The sequence below is a fragment of the Malus sylvestris genome, chromosome 1 (genome assembly GCF_916048215.2).
Source record: "Malus sylvestris chromosome 1, drMalSylv7.2, whole genome shotgun sequence".
NCBI lineage: Eukaryota > Viridiplantae > Streptophyta > Magnoliopsida > Rosales > Rosaceae > Malus > Malus sylvestris.
Window position 1 is genome coordinate 28,430,945 of NC_062260.1, and position 21,846 is coordinate 28,452,790.

Here is a 21,846-nt window from a genome sequence, read left to right on the forward strand (position 1 = left end):
CTAGCCCTCAAATTAAGCCCATAGGTTGTAAGTGGGTATACAAAACCAAAAGAGATGTTCTTGGTCGAATTGAGAGATATAAAGCTAGATTAGTAGCAAAGGGTTTCACTCAAAGAGAAGGTATTGATTACAACGATACTTTTTCCCCAGTGTCTTCTAAAGATTCCATGCGAGTTGTCATGGCTTTGGTTGCATATTTTGACTTGGAGCTGCATCAAATGGATGTGAAAACAGATTTTCTGAATGGAGACCTAGAAGAGTGTATTTACATGAAACAACCAACTAAATTTATTGAAAGGGGGAAGGAAAACATGGTTTGCAAGCTCAACAAGTCGATATATGGATTAAAACAAGCATCTAGACAATGGTATTTAAAGTTTGATCAGATTGTTTATTCTCAGGGATTTGTAGAGAACAAATTGGATGATTGCATTTACATCAAGTTTTTTGGTTCACAGTTTATTCTTTTGGTGCTTTATGTTGATGATATCCTTCTAGCAAGCTCTTGTCCTTAGTTGTTACAAAGAACCAAGAGGATGCTCAGTGAAAGTTTTCATATGAAAGATTTGGGAGAAGCACACTTTGGGTTGGGAAATGAGATTGTACGTGATAGACAGAAAATATTTCTTGGCTTATCAGAAAAAGGTTACAATGATAGAGTATTGCACCAATATAATATGGAAAGTTGTAGTTGTGGCCAAGTCCCAGTTAACAAAGGGGATAAGTTCTCGAAAAATCAATGCCCGAGGACTGATTTGGAGATAAAGAAAATGCAATCTAAGTCTTATGCTTCTCTAGTGGGAAGCCTTATGTATGTAACCGTATGTGCACAACCAGACATTACGTTTATAGTAGGAATGTTGGGAAGGTTTCAAGCAAATCCAGGAGAAGCACATTGGATATCTGCCAAGAAGGTTCTGAGATACTTGCAAAGAACTAAAAACTTTATGTTGGTTTATGGCAAGAGTGAATCTTTGGAACTTGAGGGGTACACTGACTTCGATTTGGCAGGTGATGTGGATGATAGAAAGTCAACCAGTGGTTATATTTTCATGTTGAATGGTGGAGCAGTTTCCTGGAAGAGTGCTAAACAAACTATCATTGCTACATCTACAGTAATCAACACATATACATCTCGTCTTAAAAAGATCTTCCGCCTTCGGTTTACTACTGATTGTCATGTCAATGTTGTATACTAGTCACATTTGTACCATAGAAGAACTTTTGTAAAGTTCAGTGAAATAGAGATTGCATAACGTCTAGTGAAGAATCCTCTCACGTGTGGTAAATTTTCAAGCCTAACATGTGGACAACACAACGGGGTGACGTGGAGCGTGTCTGGCCGTTTGGCTTCACACGTGGGACAACCTGCTTTGATATTATGAAGAAAATTGAGGTTCCACTATAAAACCAATTAATGTAGAATTCCATGCAATATATTTCCTCTCATTAATGTAGAATTCATTCTCAACAATTCCACGGATGATATATAAAGCCTTTAGATTCCATAAACTTACCTTTTGTATACATGAAATGTAATATTTTTCACCCTTTTGTAGGATGAAATGTGCGATTATATTATTCCGATTTACGCATAAGTATTACACGAACTGTGTGTTGTTATCTCACCCCCGCTTTGCTTCGCTTTCGCTGCGACAACTTGAAATTTACCTTTTCTTTTCCCTCATTACAGTTTATCTAGAGAGAGAGAACTGCAAGAACTGAATTACTACACAATAACAGAAAGGCACAGAAAACAATCGAAAAGAAAGACTACTACTTAAATCCATAAAACATTTGACGACGATCAATATTAGAGCCCTCTATCTTATGTTGATTTCGTTTTTCAGCAAACGCATCACAATGTCTCATGATCCAGAACCTCTCTAGTACTTCTGCTTTTCGACCTGGAATCCGCCCAGCTATTAAATCCCATCTGAAACCAAGTAAAAAGAAGAAGACAAAATTCTGCTCATTCTTATACCAAAACACGGTGATTCAAATACCGCAAGACAATATTTACTATTATTCATGGAAGACCCTGATTTTGCAGTCTGCTTGGAATTGCTTCTGGAAATACTAAAAGCGCTTTACGCCTACCAAAACACTTTTAACTAGTTTGACAATAAAACTTGAAAATGCCTCTAGATCATAGATCGAAGTCCCTTCCGTCAACCATAAGCGCTTCCACTTCCTATAGAAGCACTTACGTTTTATATAAAAAAAAAAAAAAAAAACTAATGAAAAAGAATTAAAAACTTTGAATTTTAACCAAAAGCACAAAAATATGTTGTAAGTGAATAGTATTATGAAAGATTTTTTTAAGTAAAAATGTCCTTAACTTTAAAAGCGAACAATACCATGAGTTATATTAAAACTCCTAAAAAAATGACTTGTTTCCAATATTTTAACAAAAATACTAATAAGCAAAAGTGTTTTCGAAAAAAGGGGCTTGAGGATCCTGTATATAGGGATTCAAAGCCAAATTTGACGGTTGGACAAGGTAAATATCTAGGGTACAGCCGTGGAGTCAGTTGTGATTTTCAGAGTACAATAATCTTTAGGAGCAGCAATTTTTACAGACCAGACAGTAGAAAAGACAAAGTTTACAACTTCAGAGTGCGAGTACCAGACGTCTATTCTTTGTTTTCTCACTCGTTAAAGAAAAAGACACTACTTTCTCAGATGGTGTGTTTTTATTTGGAATTGAATAATCACATGGCTTTGTGTTTTAGAGTTTTAGTAGGAATCCGGATCCTCACCAAATTCTCTTTGTAAGAATCCGGAGATCTATCAATCATGTTCGTTCATCGCATATCGTGTGATCAGATATTATTTTAAATATTTTATTTAAAATTAAATACAAATAGTACTTGATAAAAACTGACCGTACAATGTACGATAAACGAACACGATTTGCGAATATTCAGAATCCTAACCAAAAGAATCAGGAGAGGATCCTCACCAAAAGGATCCGGAGAGGATCCTGTTGGTTTTAGTAGTGGATACAAAGTGCATTTTGTTTCTTACTTGTACTTTTTACATTTAACCAGCATTTTGCTGTGAGAGGGTTAGAGATAAAATAGAAAAGGAAAATTTTGGGTGGGAAAGGGTACTATTATCATGTATTCATTAAATATTCAAACACACACGTTCATTCTTATTTTAATTATTCGAGCAATGCTCTATATTTTATATAGGAGAGCCGCCGAGCTTGAGTGTAGAGGAGGCCTAAACACTCCGGCGAACTTGGTTACACTACGCTTCTATTTGCAGTCCTTCAATTCATCTTTCGATTGTTGCGACTAATAAAATAAGTCTATGCACTAATCTGAATCATAAACGAATTATTTTATAAAAAAAATATAAGGAATTAAGCCCTTAACTAAGTTCTAGACATTTAAAACATTTATATTAGTATTACTAGGTGCAAAATTAAATAGAAAAAACATTTGGATTTTGATTTGGAAAAAAACAACATACCTGGGTCCAACAAGCCTATACATTCTATATATGAGATCTTCTTCTTGTTCAGTCATGTTTATGAATTTCCATTCATCACTAATAACCTCTGCCCAAATAAATATAGAAAATTAAGTTTATTAAGAACTCAGACTTAACTGGTGAGTAAAAGTTTGTTGGGAAGGAATGAAATGCACACAGACCTTCAGACTGATCAGTAATGGTGATTTTGGGTCGCTTCTGGTGACATCGGTCCATGCTCTCCATTGATTCTTACACTAAAAACAAGAGAGCAAATGTTTGGGAGGGAAGGAATGAACGAATGAAGAAGGGTAGAAATGTAGTAGATAAATAGGGTTTCCGCTTGGAAAGTTGGAATGAGCTAGAGAATGAGATCACGAATGATACATACATATATTATATATATGTATATAATATATATGTATGCATGTATATTAAAAATACAAGCTTAAGCTGCCCAACAATCAACAACAACAAAGTGTGTTTACGTGAGAGAGTTTGTTTGTTTGTTGACTCGTAGGCCTTGTGGTTGTAGACTTGTAGTTGACATCAGAGAGTGCAGAAGGGAGGAAGAAAGAAGAAATGGCAATAGGCAAAAGCTATATCTATCTATCTACATATATATATATATATATATATATATATATATATATATATATGTATATATTTATTTATATGTATGTAAGTTGCCTAGCTATAACTGCTTTCCCTAAAAGGTTCATTCATCTCTTTACCTTTGTTAGCATATGCAAGGAAGGAATCAAACAGTATAGTATTTTCTCTCGAATCCGGATCCTCTTTGTGAGGATTTTGGGGATCCGTGAATGGTGTTTGTTCATCATATATCGTGTTATCAGTTTTTCTTAGATACTGTTTGTATTCAATTTTAAATAATAAAATTTAAAATAATTTCTGACCGCACGATGTACGATGAACGGACAAGATACGTGGATCCCCGAGATCCTCATCTGGAGAGAATCCGTATTCTTTTTCCTCAACACTTTTTCATCAAGTCGCTTATCTTACCATTAGTCAAAATTATAATTTTTGTCCAAAAATTACACTTGAGGCTTATATACGTAGTTAAAATGTCATTTCATGGCCTAAAACATTGAATTTGCTCGTGTATGTAAATTTTACGTGCAATTTTTAAACTGCGTTCGAAAGAAAATCGTAATTTTAACTATACATATGTATAATTAATACCTTTTTGCATTGCACTATTCGTTGATGAGAATGAAACAGTAATATTGTCACATGGGTGGTCTGCACAATTTGACAAAATTATTTTAAGTTGTTGAGAATGAATCTGACATTGATGAGATTAGGATCTTTGCATGTGCTTATAAATAGTTAGCTACTCCTCATATTATCAAGTAATTTTATGATAGAACCTCAACTTTCTTTATAGGTGAAACAATTTGACCAAATTTAGATAAAAAATAGACGGATTGAAATAGAATTGGGGGGGGGGGGCATTTACTGTTAGAATTCATTTGTCCCACATCGGCCAGAAGGCTTGAGAACAAGCCATTTATATAGAATTACCCCACTCTAACTAACACCGAGGCCTTGGGGGGGCATTTACTGTTAGAATTCATTTGTCCCACATCGGCCAGAAGGCTTGAGAACAAGTCATTTATATAGAATTACCCCACTCTAACTAACACCGAGGCCTTTTGTATTAAAACCCCACACCTGACAGATTGAGCAGGTGGCCAAGTGGGGACAATATCGGTGTTGTTGGAGCGGGCCCATGGCCCGTCTATTTGAAATTTAAAATGGTATCAGAGCCAGGGGACGGGTCCGTACATCCACGTGAACGGGTGGGTCCCTTTTGGCCCCGCGCAAATGGGTGAGCCCCGGCTTGGCTCCACGTGGTTGCCGTGCCACGTGCATTGGCCCAGCGCGAACGGGTGAGCCCCGACTTGGCTCCACGTGGTTGCCGATGTGTCGAACTCCACGTGTGATCCATAAAATGGGGTCTCACGTGCGGGGGAGTGTTAGAATTCATTTGTCCCACATCGGCCAGAAGGCTTGAGAATAAGCCATTTATATAGAATTACCCCACTCTAATTAACGCCGAGGCCTTTTGTATTAAAATACCACACCTAACGGATTGAGCAGGTGACCAAGTGGGGACAGTATCAATGTTGTTGGAGTGGGCCTATGACCCGTCTACCTGAAATTTAAAATTTACACCATTCCAACACGCATGGGTGACAAATCTTGTTCCCTTGTTTCGGATAGGAATTTTCATGATCTGACTTGTAAATGGGGTAGACATGCACGGGTTGATTCAATCTGATTTTCCTAATTGAAATATAAAAAAAAAAGTTAATTATAAAATATATCGATTTAATTTGGTTTGATTTGATTTTGGATACCATGTAAATCTAACTAAATTGGACTAGTTCAAGAACACTTGGTTTGATTCAGTTAGTTGAGAGCTCCATTTGGTCCGATTCACCCATTTCTGATTTAAATACTCAACTTTATTTGCGTTGCACTCGTAACATAAAAGTTATTTTATGTATCAAATCATACTAATCTATGATAGTAACATTGACTCAGTAATATACCAGCCTGTATATCATCATTAAAGACAGTTTGAAGTCTTGGTACGAAAGGTGCGTAGCATACGTAGTAAGTACATGGTGGTCAGCATTTGAACGATTCTTCTTCTTCATTATGTTGTTTGGGTCACATGCGTGGATTTTATCATCTTCTTCAATAATTCATTGTCTGTCCTACTGGATAGAGGAATCATGCCTTACTTTTACAGCACAGGAATATTGTACCGAATGGTTACATAGTTGCAGTGCTTCCACATTTTGATATCTATAGCTCGTACAAATGAGTAATGATAGGCAAATCAATTTTTTAGACAAAATTTATAAATTATGTAATTTGTGTCACAAATGAAAAATTAACATGTTAATCAACACTTCAGTAATAATTCAAATATCAACCATCACGTTATATAATTAATTTACAAAATTTGGTCTAAATAAATAATCTGTCTAGCATCACCCAGTACAAATATGTAAATTTAAAATACTCTGCATACATTACCACAACTTGAACCAAGACTAAGAGAGAGGATCCGGCAGCTTGAACCAAGACAAAGAGAGAGGATCTCGCTGGATCCTCTTTGTGAGGATTCCGAGGATCCTCCAATCACATTTGTTCATCGTACATTGTGCAGTCATTTTTTGTCAGGTATTGTTTATATTCAATTTTAAATAAAAAAATTTACAATGATTTCTGACCACACAATGTACGAATGTACGGTTGTGATTTGAGAATCCCCGAGATCCTCACAAAGAGGATCCGGCAAGGATCCTCATTCCAAGACAAAATGCCTTTCTATTTCAATCCTAGAACATGCGCCATTACTACTACTACTTGGTATCAAGCGAGGGGACATAGATTCACTCCGAGTCTCACTGTTCGGAGCCTCAAGATCAGGTAATCCGGATCGCTTAAATTGAATATGTCGGTCCCCATTAACCCATTTCGCTAGCCTACCTTATCACACAAACCAAGAGTTTTGATCACTTTTTCACATAAACCAAAATCCAAATTTTCTGGTCTTTAAACTCTGAACAATAAAGTTCGGTGAGGATCCAAATTTAGGTTCTAGGTTATAGCATTTGCCTTAAAGATAAATTATCATTTATGAGTGTTTTCATTGGCATATCTCAAGAGAAAAGCTTGAGTGGAGGTGTCTCACAATGTTACCTATATTACTTTTTCCAAAAACTTGAATATTAATGTGAGAGACAATTATTTCGAAATTTCTCTAATATTTAAGAATTTAGGACTAATATAGTCTTGCTAAAAACTATTTTTGTTTATTAGATTTTAGGACTTAAACAAGATTTTTTTTTAGATTTTAATCTGAATGGTTTTTGAAATTCAGTTTAAGTTCTTATTTTTAAAATTTACCATCTTTAAGTAATTATAGCACATTTATTATTATAAACTTAGCATATGTGTCACATCCTAGCCCGGGCCCCCACGACATCCCGGGTTCGACTCCACCGTAGCACGATATTATCCACTTTGGTCCCCGACCACACCTTCAAACGATATTATTCACTTTGGGTCCCACACCTTCAAACGATATTATTCACTTTGGGCCCCGACCACACCTTCAAACGATATTATCCACTTTGGGCCCCGACCACACCTTCACGATTTTGTTTCTGGGAACTCACACAAGAACTTCCAATGGGTCACCCATCCTAGGATAGCTCTCGCGCGAACTCGCTTAACTTCGGGTTCCTACGGAACCCGAAGCCAGTGAGCTCCCAAAAGACCTCGTGCTAGGTAGAGATGGGAATATACATATAAGGCTTAGATGATCTACTCCCCTAGGCAATGTGAGATGTAACAATCCACCCCCCTTAGGGGCTCGACGTCCTCGTTGGCACACTTCCGGCCAAGGATTGACTCTGATACCAAATTGGTACATCCCATCCCGGGCCCCCATCATATCCCGAGCTCAACTTCACCGTAAGCACGATATTGTCCGTTTTGGGCCCCGACCACGCCTTCACAGTTTTGTTTCTAGGAACTCACACGAGAACTTCCCAATGGGTCACACCCATCCTGGGATTGCTCTCGCACGAACTCGCTGAACTTCGGAGTTCCTACGAAACCCGAAGCCAGTGAGTTCTCAAAAGGCCTCGTGCTAGGTAGAGATGAGAATATACATATAAGGCTTACATGATACACTCTCTTGGACGATGTGGGATGTAACAATATGAAATTCTCTACTCATCTATAATTAATGTATTTTTTGTGTGCTCCAATTATATTAATACATAAAACAATTTATTCATAATTCAAATTCTTATCATTAAAAGAAAGTCAACAACAAAAAGAAAACAATTTATATTTTCAAAAACTCATAGGTACGGAAGTATCGGTACAAATAAATCGGTACACAAGTTTCGGCACAAATATATAGGTACATAAGTTTCGATATACAAATGTACCTAAGTTTTGGTACAAATATTTAGGTACATAAGTTTCGGTATGAATGTATCGGTACGTAGCTATAGTATCTAAGCATAAATAGGTACATAGTATGCATATGGAGAAATTTGCACACAATAGATGACAATATATGGATTTCTTATTATGAAAATTTAATGAATTATCAATGATATATAAGATTTTGGTTGAATTGTCAATTTAGTTCCTGAATTATCACCCAAGTGAAAATTAGATCTCTAAACTAGTTTTTAGAACAATCAGTCATTGAATTATAAAAATCTGCCAATTACATCCCTAATATTAGATTTGAAGATACTATATTCAATTTTCCGTCAATTCAAGTCACGTTACTTGCATGTGATACACATTGGAGGGTAGATTGATAATTTTTCATAAAGAAATAGTGTATGAAATTAACTTTAGAGGGTAAATTAGACATTAGATTCACAACATATATAGAATGTTAAGGGCCTATAGGTGAAAAACGATGGTTTTACACTCGAAAGTGTGTCAAGTGACTTAAGTTGACGAAAAATTGGATAAAATAGCTTTGAATATAATAGTAGAGATGAAATTAACAATTTTTAATAAATTTAGGGACTTATTTTTCCGAAAAAATAATTCAGGGACCTAATTTTCACTGAAATGATAATCCAGAGACTAAATCGGCACTTCTCCTAAGATTTTTATTGTTTAAGAGAATCAATATATAACCTACATAAAGAATTCAGTAATTATTACAGCCTAATTAATGTTTGAAAATTACAATTAAATACCAAGGACTATAGTTAATTTTTAATCTCAGACAAGGTTTAATTCAAAAAGTAATCTTCTTTAAGGATTGGAATAGAATATTTCAAAAAATATATATATAAAAACCGTGGAGAATGAAGAAGTGTGAAGGGAGGTGATGGGGTAAGATCTTAAGAGGGAAAATACAAGATATTATATGAAAAGAAGGAGTTAACAATAAAACTAATAATTTGAATTTGTTTTCAGTTTTTTGTTTTTTTAGTTTCATTTTGTGTCCCCTATTCGAAAGAAGACAATGAATGGAAGCATGAAAAATAGAAAACAAGGTTCTCCAAATGATGAGAAGAATGACTCAAACACAACTTCACCAACTGATGGAAGAATGACTCAAACACAACACAATGACACATCATCATCATCATCTTTGAGTGAAAAATTTTGACTTCCGAATTTATTCTTGAGCTTGATGACAACGTTTTTAATAAGTTTAAACAAAACCGTGTATAGGTTTAATTTACTTTGATTTGTTGTGATTAAATAATTAAGTTGCAAATCAACCTTTTGGCAAAGAAAAAGGAAGATCGTATAGACTACTAGGCCAGGGAACATAATATTACATGGTGAAGGTGTTAAGGCAGAATATCCTGTCGCGAACCTTCCGAAACAGGCAGCAACTTGGTAAGAATTTTCTTATTATATGCACTCGGATTCTTTGTATTTTTTATTTGTCATTCTTTTTACTGTGCATGGTTCATGATTTGGCTGCCTACCTACTTATTAGCACTAACATTTATCAACTTGAAAATGAAAAGCAAAAGACATTAATAGATTATTGAAATTGTCAAAGTAAAGGAAATTAATCCAAAATTATCTTTGTAATTATTGCATGCATTATAGGAATGTAATTTTCAATTAGCATTAATGTAGGATACTCATCTAAATATGGATGGGTAGTGCTAGAGAGACTAAATTTATAGCAAAATTTTGCAAAGTAAATGACATGTAAGTTGATGATTGGATTGTTACTTAATAATTGATAAACGTGCTCATTTCTATTGGTGACATATCATTTAATTTGCAAATTTTGTTTACAAATTTAGTTTCCCTAGCAATATTACCCAATAAGGATTTATATAGGGTTTATGATTTGCTCTCTTGATGAGTTTGTTATCAATAAAGCTATCGTTTTTATTATAAAAAAAATATTACACGGAGTGATATTTCTATATAAATGAAGAACCGAGAACCGTTCGAAAGTTTGTCTGGTATATATTGTTTTCAAATTTCTCTTTGTGGAACTTGAAAATGAAATTTTCCTAGGGGCAAATTTTAAATGTGAGGTTATACGATGAAAAGGCACGTGATAGAGCTCTTAGCACCTTTTAAGAAACTTCAGGGGTACGAGGTTTTTTTAACAAAAAAATGAAAAATAAATGATTACATTGCTGGCGAAAAATGTTTTGCTGAGTTTTGGTGAAAACTTTCAAAGCTATGATGAATTTTGGGTCCATCGGTTCTGCGAAACTACAAATTTTTACATCTTTGCCAATAAGATCACAGAATTGAAGCCCCATGTTTAGTTCTGGAAATATATTATTCAAAAAATGTGAATGGACGACGGTCGAATAGGATGCGTAGCTCATGAGCTTGATCAAGCTCCACTCAAAATGGTTTGACCAAACCAAAAATCCTCCACTCAAATAATATATTGCCAATGGTTTCCTTCCTTCGTCACAAAACCAAAGCCAATTAGTTTGTTTTAAGAAAGCAAATATTCATGGAACTTCCTTGTTATTAAATGCTTTTCCGTTTATACGCCCCTTTTGATGAAGGGTGGTGGTATGATATTCATACATTCATTTTTATGTCTTATACATTTCTTTTAATTTTTAATCGTCGAATCAATGTATTTAAGAATATCAATGGACAAAAATTAACAAGAGTGTATGAGAGGTAACAATGAGTGTGTGAATAACACTATGCTTGATGAAAATCTCGCTTTTCCTTCTGAATTTGCAATTCTGCGGCTTTGCTTTATGTATTTTCATTCCGAGTCTCAAGTGACCTCATTACTTCAAGTTAGGAAAATGTTAACTTTGTTGTTGTAGAACTAGAGAGAGAGAAAAAAAAAACAATGTTTCGAGCAAAACATCGATTCCACACAGCCAAGTTAGCAATTTTTCTGATCAACTAGATAAAACTGGATAACATAGATCAGGTAATGAAAGTGTATGAGCAAAGGCATACAATGGCTTTCCTTTTTGTTCTCTCCTCAAACTAGGGACTAGAGAGTTGTTTCAAGTAGAAAAGTAAGATTTCCGGAATTAAATTTAGGGTTTATGAAATTCAGGAATATACAGAATAAATTGTGTAAAGAATAATGGAAACCACATCATCAGTGAAAACAACATTTGTGTGTTTCACAATTCTAATCACTAGCACGTCTAGAATTTATTTACAAAACCATGGTGCAGGTTAAGTTTGAAACAAAATATAGTTGCCGAATCATTCCTAAAAGTGAATAATTCTAGATGTTCGTTTTTCAATCTGAATGTATAAGAAAATGTAATATTTCGAGCAAAAAATCAGTTATGCATCAGCTAAAATTAACTATTTTTCTAACCAACATAACGAAATCAGGTAACATGGGACACGAAATGATAGTGTTAGATTAGACTTAATTAATCTAAAATCCTCTTCGTAATTGGAAAATGTAGTATAAGAATGTAATTTCCAGCTGTAATTATTATAGGATTCCTACCTCAATAGGGATTAATATAACCCTATATATGTTGTAATATTTTTACACTTCAATACAAGGAGTTACAATTCTATATACCATTACTCGTTTAGATTTTTTCTTTCATCATCCTCCCACTTATTCTCGTCTTCGTAATTCTACACAGAGTGGATTTTCCGGTATATACCGCAGGGATCATACAAACAAATAATCCTTGATTAAATGCAATTACTGTTCTTTATGCACTCTCCTGGATTGATTAGGGACTAAAAAGATGCTTGAAGTAGAAAAGTAGGATTTCACAGTAATTAACCTTACTGCAGCATGATTAAATGGAAGCCACGTCATCAGTGAAAACAGCTAACACTTCTCAACTTGTATTTTGCATGTCTTCCAACTAGAATATATGCATGCGTTGCTCCTGTGCAGCTTCATTCTGAACGCCAAAATCTAAGATGCAAAGTCAATCCACAAGTTTATAAAAAACACAGAGCACTTGTTCTGCTTTTAATTTTTTTATTGTTCTCTAACTATTCATCTCACTCACTCGTATATATATATATATATGCATTCCCAGCAGGCTGTACATATCGGTCAAACACTTCAGGCTATTCATTCTTAAGTCCTTAGTGAATACTAATCTCGTCTTTAACTACAAATCATTGCCGAGGGAAAAATCAACGTCCAAGATGTTGCGATTGGTGATCGGAGTGATGGGTGAGCGATATATACTTACTACATTGTTCATAAACCTCATACTGATGTAGCAGAAAGGTTTCTTAGCAATGTTAATTATATCATAATTTGTATACTGTTTGTTGCAGGGAATGCTGCCGCTTTGCTGCTTTTCGCTGCTCCAACGTAATGTCAACTGTGAAAACACTCTTACTTTTATTCTACTACCTAGTTCAAAATTCGTAGCTGATAATACTAAATGTGTTTCCTGCAGATTGACTATGTCGCGAATCGTAAGGAAGAAAAGCACAGAGGGGTTTTCGTGTGTACCTTACGTCACTACGCTGCTCAACTGTCTCCTTTACACTTGGTATGGACTCCCAGTTGTAAGCAACAAGTGGGAAAACGTTCCGCTCTTCACCATTAACGGCACAGGGATTCTTTTCGAGCTCTCGTTCATCATCATCTATTTGTGGTTTTCTACAGCACGAGGGAAGGCAAGTTTCTATTAATTGACACAATATTTTGGTTTTCATAGAAAAGTTTCAGGTGCCATGCAACATCTGCATGGGATGCGTGAAAATATAAGGTGAGGTAATATACGTTAACTGTTGAATACTATGGAATTGCAGATAAAAGTAACTGCGACTGTGATACCTGCTATTGTGGTGTTCTGCATCACCGCCATTATCTCAGCCGTCGTTTTCCATGATCACCAACATCGAAAAGTATTTGTCGGAAGCGTCGCTATAGTGGCCTCTGTGTCAATGTATGCTTCTCCCCTGGTGGTTGTGGTAAGTAATTTCTTACGCTTTGTTTCAAACACCATTAAAATCTTTCTATCGGTTACAAAAAATAAAGCTTCTCAAATGAACATTTATAATTGCAGAAGCAAGTGATACTAACAAAGAACGTCGAATACATGCCATTCTACGTGTCTCTTTTCTCGTTCATCTCAAGCTCCCTCTGGATGGCTTATGGACTACTCAGCCACGACATCTTTGTTGCGGTTCGTATAAAAAAATTATACTCTACACCTTATTAATTGTTGTTCTGATACAAAAATGGAAGTATGAAAAGGATTAACTTGAATTTTTCAACTTGAATTGCAGTCTCCTAATCTGGTCGGAACCCCATTGAGCATCCTTCAACTAGTGCTGTACTGCAAGTACAGGAAAGCGGGAACAGTGGAGTTACCAAACAAAAGGGATCCTGAAGGGAATAAGGTTAACGACGAAAAGACGATACAGCTGCAGGTTGTGATTTGTGACACAGAAAATGGCAAAAACTGAAGAAAAAGAATACTCAAGGTTGGTTTAATTAGAGTGCTTCCATTTTCTTGAAGAATAATAGGTTTAGTATGTTCAGTATATGTTAGTGGAGATTTAACACATTTACAATTCTGTCGCAGACTCGCAGCTAGTTGAAAACACAGTTTCTCACAGCAGTTATCGGTTTAACTCAATAATTCTCCGAGGGGGCGGTGAAAGCAGTAGGGTGTTGTAAAACAGAGCTCTTAAACTGTCGCAATTTCTTATGAACTTACTAAGTGTGTCAAATTTGTATATAAAATCGCTGATATGTAATGAAAGGTTTATTTTCTTACTCAGTATCAATTCGTAAATTTTCCGATGTACGCCATAGAGAGAAGTAACAGCGATAATTAGCTTCGACAAAGAGCTGATATATTAACTCTTACGATGGTAATCCGATTTTCGTTACCTAATAATCAAGGTATAAAATATCGATGATATCGGAAATATCGGTAGTCCAAAAATACGGAAATTTCGATGGAAATATCGGAATATTATCGATATCGATAAAATTAAAAACCACGGAAATTGTAAGAAAAACTTGGAAATTTTTATTAAAACTTTGCAAAATATTTATTTAGTCAATTATCTATTAGTTTATCACAAAAAATTGGAAAGAAATGCATTGCATGATAGATATAACTGATTTAAGTTGATTATATAGCGAGCTGGCAAACATTATGAGTGTAGAAAATATGTAGTAATTAATAAAAGAAGTTTAAACACACCATAATCATTTATATATAATGAATTAGTATAATATTTTACACTTTATACATTGCATGGTAAGATACATGAGTGACTTAGCAAGGTCTAAAATATCGATAATATCGGAAATATCGGTAGTCTAAAAACACGGAAATTTCGATGAAAATATCGGAACATTATGAATATTTTAGACCATGCTAATAACACAATCAGATTGAACGCTAAAATTTATATATATTTGCTGTCAGATACTCCAATGTTTCATAAATCAGATTACAATGAAGATGGGACTTATCTTCTACACAGAATACATGAACTTTCCTGTTCAGCTCAATCCAACTACATCCAGGATCCTTTTTCACCTCCAAGTTTCTCAATCGCTTCCTCGTGTTCATCTTCGCCCCCCACTTTCCCAGTACTGCATATATGTTCGATAAGAGTATATATGCGGAGGCTGGTTTTGGATCGAAACATAACATTTTCTCAGCCACCCTCTCGCCCAGTTCCATATCTATCCAGAACCAACAAGCATTTAGCAGAGCTCCCCAGATAACCCTATCTGGTTCAGTTGGCATTTCTTGAATAAACTCCATAGCTTCTTGTAAACAACCAGACCGACCGAGAAGATCCACTACGCATGCATAGTGTTCAAGTGTAGGGTTTACTCCGTAATTTTTTTCCATCAGGTGGAAAATTCTCATCCCTTCGTTGACTAGACCAGCACGACAGCAAGCAGAGAGAATTGCCACAAAAGTAGCAGCATTCGGAATGATTCCTTGCTTTAACATTTTCTCAAACAGCAACATTGCCTTTGAGACAAGCCCGTACCGTGCATACCCGTTAATGAGAGCTGTCCAAGCTGCCACATTGGGTGAACCAATGCAGATGAATGATGCTTCGGCATCGGTGATGCTTCCGCATTTGGAGTACATATCTATCAGGGATGTCCCAACATACACATCTGATTCAAATGGTGTTTTAATCAAATGACCATGAAGTACTTGTCCTGATTGAAGGGATCCAAGGCATGAACAGGCATGAAACAGAGCAGAGAAAGTGGATCTTGTACGGTCTATTGACAATTTGTGCATTGTTGCGTATAACTCCAAAGCCTCCTCATGCTGATGATTTTGAATGTAACCCGACATCATGGCGTTCCATGTCACAGGGTTTCTTTCCTCCTTTGTTTCTTCAAAAATCTTTGAAGCCTTATCGATATCACCATTCCTAGAATACACAGAAATCATAGTATTTGAAGAAATTATAGTTCTATGAGGCATACTCTCAAATAATCTCTTTGATTCATCGACTTGACCACTCGTTGCATAACCTTTAATCATCAAGTTATACGAAACTGAATCCTTTTCTTTTAGTATATCGAAAATTCGCTTTGCATCTTCAATCCTATCCATCAACACAAGTCCTCCAATAAACGAATTCGAAGCATTTAAACTCGGGCTTTCTATTCTATCATAAACTCTCCTGGCACAATGAACAGCTCCACAAACACAATAAAATTCTAGTAATGCACCACCAATCGATTCATCAGACTCAAAACCATGTTTGATCAAAATTCCATGCACAGCCTTCCCTACACACAGCTCTCCTAATCTCCCACAAGCCCTTATAACACAATCCAAAGTAAACTCGTTAGGCGCCACCCGATCACTCATCATCCATTTAAACAGCTCCAAGGCTCTCTTACACCCATCCTCGCTCTTAGCGTACCACGAAATCATTGTAGTCCATGCCAAAACATCCCGCTTCGGCATGTTCACAAACAACTCTGTAGCTTCACTCATCAAATTACACTGCACATAGCCCACAAGCAATAAGCTCCACAACAAATCATTTCCACCGCGCAGCTCATTGAAAACCTGCTTAGCATCCTCAATTTTAAGGCAACTAGCGTAAAAGTACAACAGAGAACTACCCAAAAGCTCAAAGCACTCTAACCCAGATTTCAAAATCAAGCAATGAACCTCCTTTCCCTCACTCAAAGACCCCGAACGCGCGCACGCGCTGAGAGTTGTCATAAAAGTCGTCTCATTTAGCCTTACATTGCCGTGATGCATATCTGAGACCAACCATAAAGCCTCGCTGAATCTTCCCCACTTTGAATATCCAGAAATCATGGTGTTCCATGAGACGACGGTTCTCATTGGCATTTCGTCGAACATTTTCCGGGCAACATCTAGCTGCCCGCTTTTGCAGTGGCGAGTTATGCAAATGTTGGTGGAAACTATGTTGGGGTCTTGGGTTTTCGTAGTTTTGTAATGCAGGGTTGAGAATTGTTCAAGGTTTGGCTTCCATCGGTTGTGCTTCCATGTTCCCGCCATCAACGTTTTCAGAGAGAGCAAAGAGGTGAATGCAGGTGACGACGTCGTCATAGTATCAGCCTTAACCCCCGGTTTATGAATATAACAAAATGATGGTTGGTGTTCATATCTTCAGTATGCAACTCTTTTTGCAAATATATACAGCTCCTTTAAGAAAGCGACCACTATTTTTTGGATTTGGGATGTCAATGCCAAAATGTACTATATATTATCGCTAGTCCATTATCAGAATTCGTCATTCGTAGACGTGCTGCTAAGTCGCAAAGTTGCCTCTACTCGATTCTGAGACCTCTGTAAGCCCATTGAAAACGTCAGACTGGAATCTACTCAGTTATTACGTCTTCGTTGGCCCATACGTGTTACGTGTTTCGTATCCGATATTTTTTTATGTATATCCTACACATATTCATATTAGGACTAGAAAAAATTCTCAAAATTTCCAAACCAAACCGAAAAATCTCAAACCAAAACCATCCCCAAGTTCGGTAATCTCATCACCAAAAATACCGAAGTAGTCGGATTGGTTTTTCAAATCTTATCCCAAAACCTTTTGTTTTTTGGACAAGGATTGTCTGCCCTCCACTTCCGATGTTCTTTCCGTGCCCTCCTGTTTGTGTGGTCACGGTTAAGTCACGTCAACATTTTATATTACTATTCATTTTTATCTTATTATATCTATAAAAAAATAATATAAAATATTAACGTGACTTAACCGTCATCATACAAAACAAAAGGGCACGACGAAGACACGGGAAGTAGAGGGCAAACAATCATTGTCATTGTTTTATGAGGGTTTTTGGCTTTCGGTCCGTTCCTCTAGCAATAGCTATCTTTCTTCTTCACCTTTTTCATTTTTTATTCTCCTTTTGTCTGCCATCTTCACCAACCGTTCATTTCCTTTTCTTTTTTTTATTTCTTGATAGCATCATTGTCTGCCATCTTCCCACTCCCACTGACGAGAGATTTTTCAGTGATCCCATCACACGAAATGATACATCATGTGTTTCTAAATAAATAGTGGGTTATATGTGTTAAAATATTAATAATTTAAAAATTAAAATTTTTCACCACTTGCATAAAAACACATAGTGTACCATCCGTATTTTCGTCACAACTAAAAATTTTCCCTCACTGACAGCCATCCTCTATCTCTTCTCTCCCTCCACCGACTCCCTCAAATGCACGGAAGGAAGCAAGCCCAAGGCCTCCAAATCCTTTCTCAATCTTTAAAAATTTATACTTTGGATGCAGTCCCTAATCCTTAACATTCTTTGATTAAAACCTTAATAGTATTCAAAGTTTGATCAATGTCCCTTAACTTTGTACACCTCATTATATTACTATTAATATTTATAGTTTTATAGTTTTGACATTAATTGTTTGATATTTTATGAGATTTATAATTCTATAAATTTAAAATCCCTCATTATAATACTATTATAAACAGTTACAATAAAAAAATTCAAACATTTTAATTGACTAAATGGATAAAAACTATGTAGAAATAAGAAATAAGAAATGGCAAAAGAATGTGTCCATAGTGTTAAAAAAATGGTACATTTTACAAAAAAATTGGTACATTTCACATATAACAAAGTAGTACATTATAAATACATTAGAGTACATATAAAAGATTAAAAATTATGAGTACAAATGAATTTTTAAAAAAATATAGGTGCTAAAAGAAATTAATACATGGGTACAAAATAAAACTACAAAGAAAATACTACAAATTTTTAAAAAATGTTGCAAATTAAAAGTGGGTACAAACTAAAAATATAAATATATGATACAAGGTTTAGGCATAAAACATAAATATACCATATGTAATTTTTCCATCACTGATTAAATATACAATGTCACGTGACAGTATACACATGGGTACAAACACAAATAAAACTTTAAAAAATATGGGCACAAAAAGAAACTAATATATGGGTACAAATAAAAAATGAAAAGAAAATTGGTACAAATTAAAAATAAGTACAAACTAAAAAATATATATATATGATAAAAAATTTAGCCATAAATATAAAATAAAATAAAGTGGTACACCATACATCTCTAAATAAAATAAATAGTGGATTATGTGTGTTAAAATGTTAATAACTTAAAAATTAAAATTTTTCACTACTTACATAAAAACACGTAGTGTACCATCTGTATTCCCATCACAACTAAAAAATTTCCCCCCACTGACAGCCATCCTCTATCTCTCTCTCCCTCCACCGACTCCCTCAAATGCACGAAAGGAAGCAAGCCCAAGGCCTCCAAATCCTTTCTCAATCTTAAAAAAAAGTGAGTGTTACTCTGTAGCTTTTTTTTTTTTTTTTCTTGTTTCAGATCCAAAAAGCTTCACGAATTTAGGATTTGGAAACAACCACACATCGATGTCATGGCATTAGAATTCTACGAAGCGGCGCCATCGCTGCAAAGCAGAGTAGCCCTCCGATGGCAATTTCTTTCTGCAAAACATGGAAAAGCTCACTCATCGACGATGATGGGTACCTGATTATGTTTGATGCATGTCGCAAAGCTCCCCGACTCCCAAAGGCAGCAAAGACAAACCCAGGAATAAGAGGGATGGAGATGGGGGTGGGGAGGTCGAGGAATCTGGGACGAGGTGTGGCCGTGTGGGCTTGCAGGGGAGTGGGAGGTCCACGAATCTCTGATTTTAAATTGGGGTTTTAAATTTTGATGCAGGTTCAGTTTGGTTTCGAAAAATCCCGAAATACCGAAAATATTTGGGAATCCCGAACTTCGGGAATACATAAATTTTGGTTTGTGATCGGTCCTCAGATTTTCGTTCCGAAAATAAATGGTTTGAGACTTGATATGCTTTTTCCGGTTTGGTATTGATATGCTTTTTCCGGTTCGGTATCCCATACCGAACCAAATATTACATGTTTATTAAGTTTAATCGTCTAAAATAGGAAAATGCATACTAAAATATACCTATAACGGTGTTTAATTGTTAGAAAACAAAAATTATTGTAAATTTTTCTTTTGTAATTTTCAAGTTGTTAAAAAAACATATAGACGAGTGAAAAATAGATAAATAGGTAAAAAAAAAAAGATAAACGGATTCAAAAAAGGGTAAACGGGTTAATAGTTATGAATAAATTGGTAAACGGTTATGGTTAAATGGATACACGGTAATGGATATAGTAAACCGTTTATAAACGGTTATAGGTATGAATATAACCGTTTATGCAATTACCCAACGGTAACCGGTTATGCGAGTATGAAAATAAACGGTTATGCGAGTATGAAAATAAACGGTTATGGGTAAATAATCGCGGTTATCCACCCACTATAACAGTTGCCCATCCTTACGTGTTGCTTCCCAATCAAGTTACACATCTTCTGGCTAGGAATGCCCTTATATGGAAAAGGATCCTCACTGGATCCTTTTCATAGGGATCCCACAATCATGTTCGTTAATCGTACATTGTGCGGTCAAAATTATTTAAAATTTAAAACTTAAAATTCAAATATAAATAGTACCTAACGAAAACTGACCGTACAATGTATGATGAACGGACACGATTACTGGATCCCTAGGAAAAAGATCTGGCGCAGATCCTTTTCCCACTTATATATCTTAGTGTTGCATGTAAATAAACATTTCATTTTAGTGCCTCATATATTAGAGTGATTTTTAGTATGCCAGAAAACAATTAGATTTGGTGTAATTTAATACAAATGGTTAAATATTAAAAACATTCCAACTGTTTGTATTATAATACTTAATATATTAGATTGTTTCTCGCACATTAAAAAACCTTCATATTTGCCTGTTGATCTATCTTTTCCAGATTTTAATTGAAATAGCCTTCAAAGTGGAAAACCTGTACCATTATTAATAACTTTAACGATTTGAGCATGTAAACAGATGATATATTCAAAGAAATTGTTAAAACTTTTGCATTATTCAAATATTTCTTTTGATTATATAACATGATTTATTTGTGAATTTATTATAGAAAACTTTAACGAAAAACTTTCGGTACTGTTCACTTTAATGAAAAATCATATTTTTATAATAAAAAGTTAATCCTAGTATTATTCACTTTACTCTTTATTTGATCATCATTGTTAAAACTCAAAGTTTTCAAACATTTTTCTGGCCTCGTTTGGCAGCTCGGACTGTACTGACTATTTCTGTCGGATAGGATAAATAGCCACCGGATAGTACTGACTAAATTAGTCGGGCGTTTGGTGCAGTATCGGATTAATGACCGTATTATTTATACTGTGTTTGGTTTTATACCGGATAGGCTAAATCAAACTTAAAATTAAATTAAACTTATAAAAATAAAAATAAAATCTGAAACCATCCCTTCTTTTTCCCTGTTCTCTCCGCCGGACCCCTCAAACGCCCTCCCTCTCTCTCCCTTCTTCTTCCCCGCCTGCCTGCACATTTGGTGAGCAACCATGAGTCATCAGATCACATCAACCCAAATCAAGATGCAACAAACGAAACAAACTAACGATTTGTTGACAAGGTTACCTCCTGCACTGCAGCATCGCAAGTGGAATGGACTGGCGACGGTTTGACAGAGAGAAGGGGAGTAGTTTGTTGGCGTTTTGAGAAGAGAGGTTTCCCAGACACCATGTCGGGCAAGAGAGTGCATGCTTCTTTGCAAGACCCAGTTGCAGGGGAGGACGACGACGTCAACGGGGAGGACGACGACGGCGACAGGGAGGACGACGATGGTGAGAGAAGGTGACGGGGGGGGGAGGACAACGACGCCTAGAGAGAGAGAGAGAGAGAGAGAGAGAGAGAGAGAGAGAGAGAGAGGGCCGAGAGAAGGCGAGATAGAGA

The 21,846-nt window shown here is 35.7% G+C and overlaps 3 protein-coding genes across 3 annotated transcripts; 1 reads left to right on the forward strand and 2 right to left on the reverse strand.

Annotated features, from left to right (window-relative positions):
* Positions 1-1,503: 1,503 nt before the first annotated feature.
* LOC126617440 (MYB-like transcription factor TCL1) lies at positions 1,504-4,004 on the reverse strand. The gene is made up of 3 exons (XM_050285505.1): positions 3,666-4,004; positions 3,484-3,571; positions 1,504-1,936 (listed from the first exon to the last, which is right to left on the reverse strand). Exons 1-3 carry the CDS (start codon positions 3,727-3,729, stop codon positions 1,777-1,779), a joined length of 312 nt encoding a protein of 103 aa, XP_050141462.1. The 5' UTR covers positions 3,730-4,004; the 3' UTR covers positions 1,504-1,776.
* An 8,668-nt stretch (positions 4,005-12,672) lies between these two features.
* LOC126615355 (bidirectional sugar transporter SWEET3) lies at positions 12,673-13,950 on the forward strand. The gene is made up of 6 exons (XM_050283183.1): positions 12,673-12,700; positions 12,808-12,844; positions 12,933-13,155; positions 13,291-13,452; positions 13,548-13,667; positions 13,771-13,950. The coding sequence occupies exons 1-6, from the start codon at positions 12,673-12,675 to the stop codon at positions 13,948-13,950; spliced, it is 750 nt and encodes a 249-aa protein (XP_050139140.1).
* A 950-nt stretch (positions 13,951-14,900) lies between these two features.
* Positions 14,901-17,018, reverse strand: LOC126615366 (pentatricopeptide repeat-containing protein At4g39530-like). The gene has a single exon (XM_050283191.1). It carries the CDS (start codon positions 17,016-17,018, stop codon positions 14,901-14,903), a length of 2,118 nt encoding a protein of 705 aa, XP_050139148.1.
* Positions 17,019-21,846: the final 4,828 nt, after the last annotated feature.